The following is a 14,907-nucleotide window of genomic DNA, read 5'->3' as shown; positions in this document are numbered from 1 at the left end:
TTACATATAATGTAGGTAGTATGAAAAAATATGTAAAATATCTAAAGTATACTTAGTGCTTAGTGTACTTCACCCGCCCTAGTATGAACTGCCCTAGTATGTTGCTGATTCTCTCCCTACCAACCGTAGGGTTTCGTCTGTTCATCGTGTCTTTCCAGCTGGACTATATCCGAGGCTTTTACCTGACCTCGGGTGATTAGGTTTACAGCTCGGGGAGGACATGTAATTCAGAATTTCGTAAAGAAGAGAATGGGTCTGTCAATGCCATAAACGGACGGCCACTCAAAATTCCGAACAGTTATAATTGGTAGATTCATAGTCTACTGATTAAAAGTCTAGTATTGATTTTTTAGCTATACCTTATTTCCCGGTTACAAAAATTCATTTTGTATCGGATCGAATTTGGTATATATTAAGTATGAATTAGATATCGATAATATGAACGTTTTAAATATTGATAAATCGATTCATTTTTCGATGTGAAGCAATCGAGTATTGAGTATCGAGTATCGAATCTGAATGTAATGTAAACAACTTCCAAAGTGTTTCTTTATTATTAATATTAATTTTTAATAGAATCAGCAAGAATAAAATAATTGATATTATCGAAAAGTACTTTTGAAATATTGATAATGGTGGCATTACGACATATTCACTGAATATATTACTTCGTTCTTTTAAAGTTTGGGAATACAATTATATGGAATATAGGTTATATGTGGATTCCTTAATAATACTAAAGAATAGAGATATGTCTGTGATCACATAAATTATTCGTTTGAATCATCTTTGAATCTTAAAATATTTAAAGTATTTAATTGTGTAAAAAATGGCACAAGAAAAAGGAGATCCTCCACGAAAGGTTATTTTACTATCTGATATTTTATCTCTTATTAATTATATATCTTTAAAATTTCTCTAACTAATAAATTAATAAATGTTTCTTAATATAGAGATACAGAAGAGAAGGAGACAAGGAAAGCAGTCCCTTGGAAACAGATGACGATTATGTTCCTTATGTGCCAGTTAAAGAACGTAAAAAATATCAATTAATTAAGCTTGGTAAGCTCGGGCAACTTAAAGATGAAGCTGCTGCTGGTATTATCGGGAAAAGTAGCAGTGAGAATGAAAAGGATGATGCAGATGATGATGATGGGCAAGTATGGGGAAGAAAGTCGAACATTTCTTTGTTGGATCAACATACTGAATTAAAAAAATTAGCAGAAGGTAACTGTGTATGGCATGCTTCATGAAATAAAAAATTTTCAATAACTTAAATTAACTGATTCGTAAAATATTTTAGCTAAGAAGGAAAGTGCTATGGAAAAACAGTTGAAAGAAGAAGAAAAGATCCTAGAGAGTGTAGCAGAAAATAAAGCTTTAATGGGTGTAGCGGAATTAGCAAAGGGTATTCAATATGAGGACCCAATAAAGACCAGTTGGAGACCTCCAAGAGCAGTTCTCGCTGCAGGAGAAGCAAGACATGAAAGGATTAGGAGAAAACTTAGAATTTTAGTAGAGGGAGATGATGTACCACCACCATTGAAAAGCTTCAAAGAAATGAAATTTCATAGAGGTATACTGAATGGTTTGGAACAGAAAGGTATCGTTAAACCCACACCAATTCAAGTTCAAGGAATACCAACAGTGTTAGTATACCTTTATTGCATATTTTTAGTCATGTTTCTGTAAAATATAAAGTATTTATTTCTTTCCTTTTTGTAGATTATCAGGTCGCGATATGATTGGCATTGCTTTCACTGGTAGCGGTAAAACATTGGTATTTGTATTACCTATTATAATGTTTTGTCTAGAACAAGAAGTGGCTATGCCATTTGTGAGAAACGAAGGACCATATGGTAATACTATATTGTGATAATTTAAAAAATAAAATATTTAGAAAATGATATTAAATAATATAATGATATTAAATATGACGTTTATCCCCTTTCAGGTTTAATCATTTGTCCGTCTCGAGAATTAGCGAAACAAACTTACGATATTATTCGACATTATACGAATACTTTACGACAAGCAGGTTGTCCCGAAATACGCAGCTGTTTAGCAATTGGAGGTGTACCTGTATCAGAATCTTTAGAAGTTATTAACAAGCAAGTATTCTGCCAACACTTTGATTTTTCTTATTTCGATATTTCTATCGCATTATATAATCTTTGCCTTCATTATAGAGGTGTTCACATTATGGTGGCAACTCCTGGAAGACTAATGGATATGTTGGATAAAAAGATGGTAAAACTTAGCGTGTGTCGTTATCTGTGTATGGACGAAGCCGATCGTATGATCGACATGGGTTTTGAAGAAGATGTGCGAACAATTTTTTCGTTCTTCAGGGTAAACATACTTTGTTATATTTTTATTATATTAAAAATTGTTTGTACTACATTTGAGCATATATTTCATATAGGGTCAGAGACAAACGTTGCTGTTTTCTGCAACTATGCCAAAGAAGATTCAAAATTTTGCGCGTTCCGCTTTAGTAAAACCTGTGACGATTAATGTTGGTCGCGCAGGTGCAGCGTCTATGAATGTAATACAAGAAGTTGAATACGTCAAGCAAGAAGCTAAAATCGTGTATCTCCTGGAATGTTTACAAAAAACTCCCCCACCTGTACTTATATTTGCCGAGAAAAAGCAAGACGTTGATGCTATTCACGAATACCTATTGCTAAAGGGCGTTGAAGCGGTAGCAATACATGGTGGAAAAGGTATATTCCATTTTAGTGCAATAAATATCATCAAGTATATTTCTAGTGTTTAAATTGTGTAATTACTTTTTTATAGATCAGGAAGAAAGATCGCGTTCTGTAGAAGCTTTTCGTGAAGGCCGGAAGGATGTATTGGTTGCAACGGATGTTGCATCCAAAGGTCTTGATTTTGCCGATGTGCAACACGTTATAAATTACGATATGCCGGACGATGTTGAAAACTATGGTAATTTAGGATGTTTCTATTAAATTATTAAGCAATGATTAATTACTTAAATAATTAATTCTTATGTATAGTGCATAGGATCGGAAGAACTGGGCGTTCTGGACGAACTGGAATAGCAACAACATTTATTAACAAAGCAAATGACGAGTCCGTGTTACTGGATCTTAAACACTTGCTTATGGAAGCAAAACAAAAGGTTCCACCATTCTTGTTGGAACTTTGTTCGGAGAATGAAAAATACCTCAATTTGGGAGGTAAAACGATTGCAGATAACATTTACATTTTCTTTTTTTATTAAGAAGCAGGAAATAAACTGTGTTTTTTTATTACATTTCAGATGAGCGCGGATGCAGTTATTGTGGTGGTCTTGGTCATAGAATCACAGAGTGTCCCAAACTGGAAGCTATCCAAAACAAACAAGCTTCGAATATCGGACGCCGTGATTACTTGGCCAGCAATGCAGCTGACTATTAAACTGGAATATTTTGTACATATCTTTTAAAAAATAGTGATGTCTTTGTGTAATATCGTATTTTGTATAAGACATCGATTTTGTAAATAGTCTTACAAAGTTTGTATTCATAATTAAACATTGATATTATCTCACTCTTTCTTCGATGCTGCATAATTCCTGCTAGCTTTAAACGCGATGCTTTTATGTTTTCTCTGTTCATCAATTTGGCACACGATACGCACAAAGATAGAAATTTTTCAACAAAAACTCTGTCTGGATTGTGAATAATGATTAGAGGGCAAAATGGGAAGGGGGATGACGATTTCACGAGGATCAAAAATCAGAAAGCCGATGAAATAGAGGCACGGCGAAGGATAATAGAGAAAAGTGCTGAAAAGAAGCGAAGATTACGTCAACAGCACATTGAACGCAAAGAAGCATTAGAAGCGGAAAAACTACAATATGCCAAGGCGGCTGGTGATGTAAAAATTCGGCAGCTTAAACGCACGCAGCGACTAGTCGAGGAGCTTGCACGTCGTAAACGTAAAAGCGCAATTTTCCTTTAACTCGTTGTTAGATTGTTGGTGTATATGCATTCATGGAAAATTAGAAGCTGCAAAGATGCACATAATATGCAAATATATACAAAATATGCAAAGTACAATACTCTCTATAATGTTTTGTATTTATTTGTTTAAATATTATTATAACTATAACGTCTATATGTTTGTAATTATATCCATAAAAATATGAATTTGCATAAATAGCCGCAGTCTATTAATTATAAATTTACTTACTGTGCACCTATTAATATAATACAGATATCGAACTGCAAGAGTCATTAAAGAGTAGAAAGATAAAATCTGCTGTTCCATCTGTATGTAACGAAGCTTTGGAGAAGAAACACGTAGAATTGATAGAAAAGAAGACTCAGGATGAACAGATACAAACTTCTAACCTGTCCAGCCCATGGGATGTCGATGAAGATTTTGAGATAAAGCAGCGGCAGAAGAAATTAAGTTACAAAAGAGATCTCCAGAACCAACTCCTAGATAATCGACGGAAACTGCGTGAGAAAGAGGAGGAGAAGCATCGCGAGCGAAAAATAATGGAAGAAGTTGGCGAGACGATGTACCAAGAAAATTTGGAAGCGGAGAAGAGGAAGAAAGAAATAGCTGCTTTGATGGAGGCTGAGAAGGATGCTTTTTTAAAAGCTCGACGATTTTGGAAAGAGAAGAGGAGGGAGGTTCTGAAGCAGGAACACGACGAGATTTTGCGAATCATCGCTAAAAGGGAGGCTTTGCAAAAGAGGGAAGCTGAAGGAAAGGTTCTACGAAGACGTCCATTCATTGGCACTGAATTTTATCTTAACAACGCACCTGTCTTTTTTAGGCTGATACTCAGGCAGCCAAGGGCGCTATGTTAGAAAAGATGATGAGTAAATTAATGGAAGAAGAGCATAAACGAATAGAACGAGAAGAAATTTCCAGGGAATTATATTTGGTAGAGAAAGAACGCAAACTGGCGGATGAAGCGATTAAATTGGCGATGAAAAAGAAACGTACTGCGAGACAACAACTAGAAGAGATGGTGAGATTATGGTTGCATTGCGGAATTTTTTTCTTTTTTTCAATTCATTATCTTTCATTATCTTTTCAATTTCATTATCTTCAATTTCATTATCTTTTTATACAATACGCGTAAGAAATGTAACATCGTGTATAAAGATTGTTAGAGGCTGTAAAATGAATAGGCAAAAACTCAGAGAGCTGTGGCTGAAAGGAAAGCGAAAGAAAATGCGATCGACGCTGCTTTCGCCAAGTATTTGGCAGATGAACGGAAGAAAGAGGAGGAAAAGGAAGGTCAAAAAGAGCAAGCACGACGTGAAAAAGGTATGTAAATCGTCGTTGATATCAAAGATATCAGAACTAACGTGGGTAAGCTTTGCCATATTTTATTTGTAGTCGTGCAATATGGAAATGAATTGCGCGAGGCTATAGAGCAAAATAAAACGCAACGTTCGAAGGATGCAGGAAAGATAAAGCGTGAAATTAATATCATTGAAACTAAGTGTCATTCGGAATCTAACTTGGAAGCAGTGAAATTTCAGCAGGCAAAGAACAATGTACTTTAAATAGAAACACTGAAGATGAAATTAAATTTTTAATTCTACAGCTATTTATTGGTATACAGATATATACAATGATGCGCGAAAACCATCGCTCTCGCGGTTCTTGCGGCTCTCGTCATTTATACAAAGTCCGTGTAAAAATACAGCAGCCCCATCTTATATTGGATATTAAGTACGTGATAAATTAACAGTCTCGCCTCGGGCGTGTCCAGTATCGAAAAATCGGACGGGAACAGCTAACTAACGAGTTTCGTTCTGCCGATCGGATTTTTCTTGGCAATCGAGGCAATTCTCGAGCGATTTCTTCTACCATTTTTACCCCTTCCATTTGCAATTTTTCATTTTCGATTTATAACAATTGTCATGTAATATCAAAACGATCGTTTCAATTTCTTTTTTCCTTCTTTTTCTATTTCTCCCTCTCTCTCTCTTTCACTCTGTGTTAAAACATCTTCGGCGTAAGAAGGGGTTGAAGTAGCGAAACAAGTAGCACTCGAGCATTAAGAATAACTATAAGTACGAACGTTAGTTTTCTCGGTGACTGGCTAGTCGCCATAGTCGCTTACAAACTAATTTGATCGGTCGATCGTTCTCATCTCTTCTTTAAATGACGAGTAAATTAATATATCTATCGTTAAAACATTATACACTTGGAAACGGTACAGTAATATTCGGAAATGAACTCGTGAAACGCATTCCTGAGATCGTAGAGAAATTCTTTTCTCGGAAGATCGTCGTTCAATGGATGATCGTAATGATCGTAAACTTTAAAAACTGAATACTATTGTAAGTTGTCTATTTGTATTCCTTATACGCTACGTGAAATCCGTATCTCCACGTATCGAAATTGCATCTCGACGAATGGTCCTGACCTACGGTTCTTTCTTCCAGCGAACTAAAGAACCTCTATGGAGAATTTCTTAAGTACGAAGCGATAACGAGGGAGGGAATTAGGCGACATGGCCACTGGCTCAGAACCGGTCAAGTTCACGAATTTAACACAGATTGGTCTTAAAAGTAAAATCACATTTCCTTTGATAACCCATTTGCCTACATCGACTCGCTACTCTTATTTTCGCGGTTTTCTACGCGTCGTTTCTTCTAACTTTTCTCTAAGAGAAACGAAGAAAGTTAGATGGATCCAACAATTTCTTAGCCAGTCGGAAACTGCAGTCGCGCTAGTTGATGTTTCTCTGTTTCGTTCAATAAATAGTACCGACTATTCGAGTAAACGTTTCTGACTAAATAATAATCGCTTACGATTTACGTAATATTAGGCCAATGGGTTAATTAAATATTAGTCGCGTAACACACATTGAACGATCGACTCTCAGAGATTGCAGAGACTCGATCGCAATCCGCTTACGCCTGTTAAACGTGTATATAAATTCACGTAAAAGTAAAATCACATATTCTTACGATTTAAGTACACGTACGCACGTATGTATACACACAAGCAGATTTTTGTTCATTTATTCGCAGCAATCGGCAAAATACTCTACTGGTTTTAATCAGAGGTGGGCAAACGAAGCGTGTCTCGATGGTTCTTTCGCGTTATAACGATATACACGTATCATTTTACGCGTAATTCCCTCTTGTACGATACGTTATGGCAGTATTTATCGCAGCGTGTTTTACATTAATGAACAACGAAAAATAGATTTGCCCACCTCCGTCCCTTAACGCTAATAATATCTCATCAACGGTGAACAAATCTGGTCAGAAATTTCCTGTTGCTCTTCGTCAACGAGACCAATCACGACGCTTTCTCTCGGCGTCTTAACGATGATACAAGCGTTTTTTTTTTTTTTTTTTTTAACACATAATTCTCGCAAGTCTCTAGTACGTTTCGCGGAAGCTATTCTTCTTGTTTCACGAAACAATAAATGTTACCGGATATTTCAATAATGCTTGCGATCGATAAGATCTTCATATGGTGGGTCAAAGTAATAGAGGGTAAATGCTAGAGTATTCTGAGAAAAACAGCGTTTCTGTGGAGTGGAATGAATCGAAGCAAATAACAAATAACATTAACAAACGTTAGAATAAGAACAAGTAGTTTTAACGAGGGAAATAAGAGGAACATAGATTCGATTGGATGGAAAGAGATTTGGAGGAATCGTTGGAATGTTCGACGGGCACAGAATCGTTTCGTTAAGCGATATTGACTAATAGCACCGCAGAATAGTAATGACAAATCATTTCAATACGATTAAGCTACGACCGTTTTCCCAGTAGAGTAGACAATCTCCGAATACACACTGGGAGGAATGAAACTCATGGAAATATAGCGAAGAATGCGTGTCGTTAATTCTCGTATCTTTTATACAGTCTCAAAAATATAAATAGCTCAACGAGAGTCTTGCCATCGCTTATCCACTGGAAATGCAAATAATCCGGCAAGTTTTACACTGCGGTTAGGAATTGCCGGCGAATAGGAACCATGAGAATAGTACGTTAGATCAACAACAGCAAGTGCAGGCAAAAAGTATCAAGTTGACGATAGACGATCTTTGAAGAAACTCAAAAAGGATAGACTAGCTTCAACTATCAACCGCGATTTACGTTCTCAAAGATTCTTCTCTTTTTTTTTTCCAAGAGAAACTTCGATTCGTCGCTAGGTCACGAATTCCTTAGCAAATCGTGTGTCTGCTGACTTCCTGTTTGTCTCACGAAAAACCATCACCAAGGAAAAGCAAGAAGTTTTCTCTTTGATCGCGAGATTCTTTTCGTAAGTTTCGAACAGCGGTGTACGATAGGCACGATATAGTAATAGTTTTAAGTATTTTTCTTTCCCCACTCTTTCTCTCCGTTATTCGTCTTCAAACAAGACGATACATCACTCTAGAAGTCGCATCTCGCATCGATCGAACGCTGATCCCTGAACTGTTATTAAAGCTGCGATCGCAAACGAATCGTAATCTCGTGTTTCCGGAGAAAGAACAAATTTTTCTGCGCGCTTTTCGACAGGCGAAAACAAGTCTGTGACTTTGTCCCTTGCGCCATCGATACGTCGATGCGCACGGCTGCGGTTAGTCTTCTCTCTTTTTTTTCTTTTTTTTTTTAAAGTGAAATTTGGCCCCTTTTCTTTGGAAGAAGAAAACTTGGCTTGGATCGTTCAACTAGCACTTCCATAGAACGCGGATCGTTTCGGTGATCGATCGTTACATCGTAATACGAATTCGACGATTTACGAGGTGAATTATTCTGAACGTACGACAGATATGTCGTCTTATTACTAGGAAGACGTGAAAAAGAGCGAAAGCGTACGCCATATGTGTATGCGTGCTCCTCGTTATTAGATACCGATAAAAAAATAAATTCCAGCACAGTAGAACGGAAGAAGCTCATTTGGGGTTGCGTCAACGTTTATGAAAACACGCCCAGCAGCCATTAGACTAATACGATAAAACGGTTTGGTTCTTCGAAGTTCGATTTCACTAATAATAAATACCTTCTTCTTTTGATTCTTTATTCTGTCGAGCGTTTTTTAACGATCGACCAGAGCGGTTAATTATATTTATCATTAGCGAAACTGAGGCTGAACCACGGGATAGCATGTAAAAGGATTTCACATGTACCTATCCTTCGCGACTTCGGCGGACGGGATTCTTCGACGTATCGATTTCTTCGATACAGATCTTTTTTCTAAAAAGATTCCTCTAAATAATGAACAGATCTAAGCGTCTCTGATTCACCGTGGTCACGTGTCCGAGAAGAGGAACTCGCTCTCGGACAGTAACACTTCGAGATCGGAAGGAACGGTATGGAGATCAGAATTGGCTGGCTCAGGTAAATCACCCGCACTGTTTCCGATTCCTGTAGGTGCTATTTGTCTGGCCCTGCCGATTCTGACCCTGTCCTTCTTTTTCGCTGTCCTTAGAAGAACACCGGTTCGTGGAAGCTTCGGCCTGCCATTGACGTGTGTCGTGTTTGGCGCCAGGGCAGGAACCTGTGCTACCTTATCGGATTTTCTCAGTTTCACGCTGAACCTGAAGGGGGGTTTATAAACTACTTGCAGCTTTGCCCTCTCTTTTCTTGTCCCTGAACTTGCTGGTGCTTTCGTTTCTTTAGATTCGGTTGGTCTCCTCGAAACCGCTTGCCTGGTCGCAGGCAGTCTGGTTCCTGCACCGGTCAGACCCACAGGAGTAGACTTGCTTTTCGGTAAACCAGTCGCGTTGCTTCTGCCAGTTTCCGGCCGACATTGAGAGGATGCCAATAACCAGGAACGTACTTTGCTTTTCGGATCGGCGTTTGGCTCGGTTTCTTTCTCAGCCTGGATAGCCGAATAATCGATCACTTCTTTCTTGTGTTGCTTCTTACGCTTTCTTTTCTCGTTGTCCGCGCTACTTACGTTGCCACTCGAATTCTGCTTATCTCGACTTGGGAAGGTCTTCTTTCGTTTGTTCTCTTGTATCATCGCAGGCGTCACATCTGCTGATCTCTTCCTAGCAAAGTCCTCGGTCGCGTTCGCCGATATCCTCTTCGCCTGTGATTGCGGTTGTTTCTTCTTCTTCGATGCATCCTTGCCGGATTTGTCCGCGTTCCCATGAGAATCCTTATGCTTCCGGTGTCTCCTCTTCTCCCTGACTTTTCTGCTGAGTGGAAGCTTTGCACGTACAGCCGGAGGATGCACTGTCACTCCCTCCGTTCCCTCCGGCGGAAGACGCACAGTTTCCGTCGTTGAGCTGTGTATTATTGTAACTGACTTGAGTTTCAGGTCCGGCCGTTTGCCCAGTAATCGCATGCTCGCCACCTAAATTCAAAGAACGAGTCGTAAAGTATTAACGATGATATCAAGTGGTTGCGTGTTCTACCGTTACAGGTATTGATTTAGGCAGATGTTAGCGGTGAAATGTACGAGGAAAATCAACTACGATACTGCTGATCGTTGTACGATCGCGTGTTCGTTACACGAATAGTTATACGAACGTTGGAGGATTTACAATGAATTAGATACAAAGGTACAACGATGTTTTCAACTAGCGTGTGTTACAGATGCTGCAGATACAAGACTCTACTTTCGTCTGTTCCTAGACTTACTCTCGACACGTTTTTTATCTGCGCGTTTCCTCGACAGTCTCTGGCGTAAAAATGATTGGTATCGTATTATATAGTAAACTGTATTTTTCTAAAGAACAATTCGAATGTGTATAGAAAAAATAACAAGAATAGAATGAAAATTAACGTTGAAGATTAAAGGAAGAATTAAAGTAACGCTTACCAATAGCGATACAGCAGCCACAATGATAAAAGCGGCTGCGTACCAGTGGTCAATTATCCAACGACGGAACGTGGCTAGACTTTCGTCGGATAAGAGAAGCTTCCTTAAGGTTGCTAAAGGACCACTTGGATCAACCTGTAGAACAGTTCGTAGATAAAAGGTATCCTATCATTGATAGATAAAGTCTGTATCTACCGCGACGAAGCATCTAAATAGAGAAAGTCGAAATTCGATTTAATCTACTTTGGAATTATCGCTCAAAATAAAAATCCGGGATCGCTATAAATATAAAAAAGTATTGATGCAATGAGAACATGAAATCTTTCGAAGATAGAACTTTAAAAATTTTCTATTTTCAGTTTCGTACCACAGCGTAGTAAGCGTATTTCTTCTCACAGAAAAAAAGAGACAAAATTTGCCATAATATAAAGAGCGAGTATATACGAGTAAGCGTTTGCCTGTTTATAGCTCGGCTACTATGATAAACTCGCCATATGATAAAATGTCATATGGTCGCACCTCTCGACATTTTTGGAAGACGTCACAGTATCCGTTATAATCATTGCACGGTGTTCCAGGCTTCGAGAACATGTCCGGAATGTCGTAGGGTGGAGAGTTCCAATCAAAAGACGACCTACACGCGTAACATCGATCATCGATATATATTTATTTTTAACATTATAAAAAAATATAAGCGCAGAGAAAAATGCGGTTCATAACGTACAAGCAAGGTTGATTTTCTCCGGGTAGACGACAACATAGTTCACAGGCTTTCGTCGGCGGATCATTTGGCCCGGGAATGCACTGGCAAGATTCCAATCCGTATGCAAGGCATATACTACCGGTGCACTCCTATGAAACAAGGAAAAAGGTAAACGATGCATATGCCGAAAAATATTTCTCCGTCATTGTCTGGATTTCACGCTCACCCCCATAAAACACACAAATTCGCGATTGCAGATCGTCTTGTTGGGCTTGTTGATGGAAGGAGGACAATACGGTGATCGACCGTCGCAGAAGCTTGCGTCGCGACATCCGTTGTCGTCTCTGCACTTGTCTCCGAATCTTAAATTGCACTCTGCTGTACAACATGGACCCTGAAAAATGATAACACGCTTTTAATTGCTGCAATCCTGAAGTTCTTTCGTTTGTAATTAATTATTAATTAATTAATTTGCTTTTAACGAACGAAAGGATCCTCGAGGTCATATGGAAAGAATATGACAAGTCTGTTTGAAACGTATGTTGTAATATATGGTATCCTGCGTTTACGTACTTGACTAGGACTACAAATGGAACCCGGTGTGAGTGTACAGGGTGTCTCGCCTGCTGGCGGATAACGACGTTGGGGAAAACAACACGAATCCCTGCAATCTTCTTCCCATCCACAGTCGCACTCTTCACCCTCTTCGATGACACCATTGCCGCATAATGACACTTGCGGCTCTGGAAACACATACACAGTTTCCTTAGTTTCTCTCTAAACGTGTACATAAATGCGCATATTAGGTTCAGCAATAGGTTCATTCGCTTTTGCTTGAAAGACTACCAAGCGTGATATTTACTTTGACGATTATTTCCATATAAAATTCTTCTAACTTGTTTATCTCGTTTCTCCGTAAATTTATATTATCCATTAAAAAATTCGAGAGCTGTCATCTGTATATTTTCTAAAAATATATATCTACATCGGTGAAAGGCGAATGAACTTATTGCTCAACCCAATATATACACTGCCATAAGTATTAGGACTTATTCGTCGCATTTGTCAAAAAAATCGAACAAATTTTATTCTATTTAATATCTTACGTTATAAGACACATAGGGCGTAATCACAGCGACGCAAAAATCTTGAGAATTCGCAGCTATTAAAAGCATCCAAGTCCCAATAATTAATTAAGTTAGAAATTTATTTTATAGGAACTTTTTATCACGATAAACGCAGAATAACAGTTTTTTCGTGCAAATTACTAGTAGATTGATTCGATCGTCGATACGATACGAATGAAATGACAGATCTTATAATAAAATAATAGCAGCGAAAGGTATTCAATTTATATTAAATATCGTGTGTCCTAATATCTATGGCGGACCGTTTATGCTCTAAGTTTCCAGACCTTACGAAGGATATAGTGAAAGCGGGGATCCGCGGAACGACTTTATCGCTGGAGGAAACTGTACTTAAAAGTTTCGACTATTATTCAGGATAGATATATTCGGTGGAAATATTACTACGTTAAATAACTTTCGATTGGAGGAGCGCGCAACTATAATGGACGGGTACATTCCGCGAATATTCGATATTCGACAGGGGACATAAAAGTAACGAGCCAGAGACTGACCAGTAAAGCAACCCTTCGGAGAACGAGCTTTGCTATTCAAAACTGGGTTTATGGCACTCAAGCTACATGGGCTGAAACGATTATTGTTTCGCTTGTCGCCGCTGGTAGCACGAGCGAACATAATGAAGTTTCCATCCTCTCCGCCGGGCGTGCATTGTTCCGGATCGTGCTGAAACAAAGTAAAGTGGCGCCTCGTGTTACGCACGTATCGACATCGACAGTCCTAGAAAAACGAGCAGAACCGTCAAACTCGTCTCTCCTCTTTCTCTTTCTATGCGCCTTGCTTGGCACGAAAAACGTATTAACATTAGGAAGCGGTCGTAATATCTCATCTAGAAGCAAGAACGAGACCGTGTACGCGTACGTATATGGAGTAAGTAAATTCAAAGCAGCCTACCGGTGAGCCGAAGTTGTGACCGATCTCGTGGGCCAAAGTGACGTGAGAAACGGCGGGTGGTACGTGCTTGCCGTAATTCAGCAAAGTCACTATTCCGGTGTTCAGCGACTTCATACTGCCACGATAGTGCTGCAAAGTTTATAGTACATTTTGTAGATTTCAAGGTGCTCGATGTTCGTTTCGAAAGGAAGCGGCAGTGAGCTTCGGATTTCCGAGTTTCGAGGCTTCCTCGATGAAAGAAACGAAAGGACGGAGAGTTGACCGATAGTCGATTTCTATTTCATCCTTCGTGTTTGGAATTGTACGATTTCTATTCTTTATTGTTATTTTTGCTTCGGATATTTTCGAAGAAAGTTTAAAATTCATACGAATTTTGGTAATTTTTGCGAAATAGTTTACCGTATCGGTAACGATCTATGAACTCAACAACGTCCTCGCAATAGCCTCTGGGCCTAAAGTACAAATAAAACGATAATAAAAATTCTAATAACCTGGTAACATGGTGTCTTTTCCTTACTGCCTATTTTATAAATTTTCGAATGTATACGAGTATAATATTTTTTGGAATAATTTCTAGCTACGTTGTATTACCATATATCATTACAATTATATATATATATATATATATATATATATATATATATATTGCAATATTTTTTTAATTCACTGTAGCAACAAGCTTACCCCGTTCTTTTCGCAGACTCCACCAGCGTTTTTCAGATCACCGGTCCAAGCTAGCCCAAGCGTTCCCATCTCGAAATCCCGATACGTGAACATGTAAGCTAAGCAGAACGCGTCGTAATCCTCTTCTGCAATGAACAAGACGAACCGGGGGATTTACAATCGTTCGGGTGATCGATCGGATGTTTCTTTCGCCGCAAACAACAATCGGCTGGCGTTATGCGAAGTATCGTTAGAAGGAAGATTTATTTACCGGAGAAGAGCTCCAGATACTTTTCCACGCCGTAGTTGCCTGGGAATCGATAATTGGGATCTCTCAACGCGTCCTCGCTGTGAACTTTCACACGTTTTATCATGAAGCTGATGTTGTCAGGTCTGCCGTCCTGGTTGAAATCTAGCAACAGCAACGTATTCTCCTTAGATGTCTGGAGTCGGGACGAGGTACATACGTATATTGTTCGCGAACAGTGCATACACAACGTTGGTGAATATTTTATGATCGTAGTTTCTTGTGAAACTGGCAACAAACTTACGCTCGGTACTTAATTGCGAAATTGAACTACTATTGTTAACGAAATTTTACAAGTCACGCGCCTTAATAAATTCCATTGCGTAACGCTAACAAGTTTGATATTGAAACAGAGAACTACGGGTTAGGGTTACAAGAGTTACAGTTGATAGTTCTATTCAACGTAAAATCGTAAGTTACGCTTGTCACCTGTTAAT

At 38.6% G+C, this 14,907-nt stretch overlaps 3 protein-coding genes across 4 annotated transcripts in view; 2 read left to right on the top strand and 1 right to left on the bottom strand.

Annotated features, from left to right (window-relative positions):
• Window positions 1–488: 488 nt before the first annotated feature.
• Window positions 489–3,564, top strand: abs (ATP-dependent RNA helicase abstrakt). The gene is made up of 10 exons (XM_069121321.1): window positions 489–862; window positions 954–1,227; window positions 1,304–1,649; window positions 1,726–1,859; window positions 1,955–2,111; window positions 2,190–2,352; window positions 2,426–2,726; window positions 2,803–2,952; window positions 3,024–3,206; window positions 3,290–3,564. Exons 1-10 carry the CDS (start codon window positions 830–832, stop codon window positions 3,424–3,426), a joined length of 1,878 nt encoding a protein of 625 aa, XP_068977422.1. The 5' UTR covers window positions 489–829; the 3' UTR covers window positions 3,427–3,564.
• A 189-nt stretch (window positions 3,565–3,753) lies between these two features.
• On the top strand, window positions 3,754–5,566 carry LOC138183866 (uncharacterized). The gene is made up of 4 exons (XM_069121336.1): window positions 3,754–4,733; window positions 4,799–4,996; window positions 5,160–5,298; window positions 5,371–5,566. The coding sequence occupies exons 1-4, from the start codon at window positions 4,515–4,517 to the stop codon at window positions 5,538–5,540; spliced, it is 726 nt and encodes a 241-aa protein (XP_068977437.1). The 5' UTR covers window positions 3,754–4,514; the 3' UTR covers window positions 5,541–5,566.
• The window catches only part of LOC138183853 (disintegrin and metalloproteinase domain-containing protein 10), a 57,763-nt gene continuing 48,391 nt past the window's right edge, over window positions 5,536–14,907 (bottom strand). Inside the window, exons 8-18 of one of the 2 annotated variants that reach the window (XM_069121306.1) lie at window positions 14,435–14,575; window positions 14,185–14,309; window positions 13,501–13,629; window positions 13,104–13,272; window positions 12,038–12,207; window positions 11,691–11,858; window positions 11,486–11,613; window positions 11,281–11,395; window positions 10,762–10,896; window positions 10,581–10,620; window positions 9,959–10,293 (exon numbers count right to left, since the gene is read on the bottom strand). In XM_069121306.1, the coding sequence (XP_068977407.1) occupies window positions 10,097–10,293; window positions 10,581–10,620; window positions 10,762–10,896; window positions 11,281–11,395; window positions 11,486–11,613; window positions 11,691–11,858; window positions 12,038–12,207; window positions 13,104–13,272; window positions 13,501–13,629; window positions 14,185–14,309; window positions 14,435–14,575 (1,517 nt within the window). In that variant the 3' untranslated portion in view covers window positions 9,959–10,096. Of the gene's footprint in view, window positions 10,294–10,580; window positions 10,621–10,761; window positions 10,897–11,280; window positions 11,396–11,485; window positions 11,614–11,690; window positions 11,859–12,037; window positions 12,208–13,103; window positions 13,273–13,500; window positions 13,630–14,184; window positions 14,310–14,434; window positions 14,576–14,907 lie in introns of both variants that reach the window. The other variant, XM_069121305.1, reaches the window with a different exon arrangement.

The sequence above is a fragment of the Bombus flavifrons genome, chromosome 10 (assembly GCF_040668555.2).
Source record: "Bombus flavifrons isolate JBK064 chromosome 10, iyBomFlav1_principal, whole genome shotgun sequence".
Lineage (NCBI taxonomy): Eukaryota > Metazoa > Arthropoda > Insecta > Hymenoptera > Apidae > Bombus > Bombus flavifrons.
The sequence above is the reverse complement of the archived record's forward strand: the minus strand, read 5'-3'. Positions and strand labels throughout refer to the sequence as shown.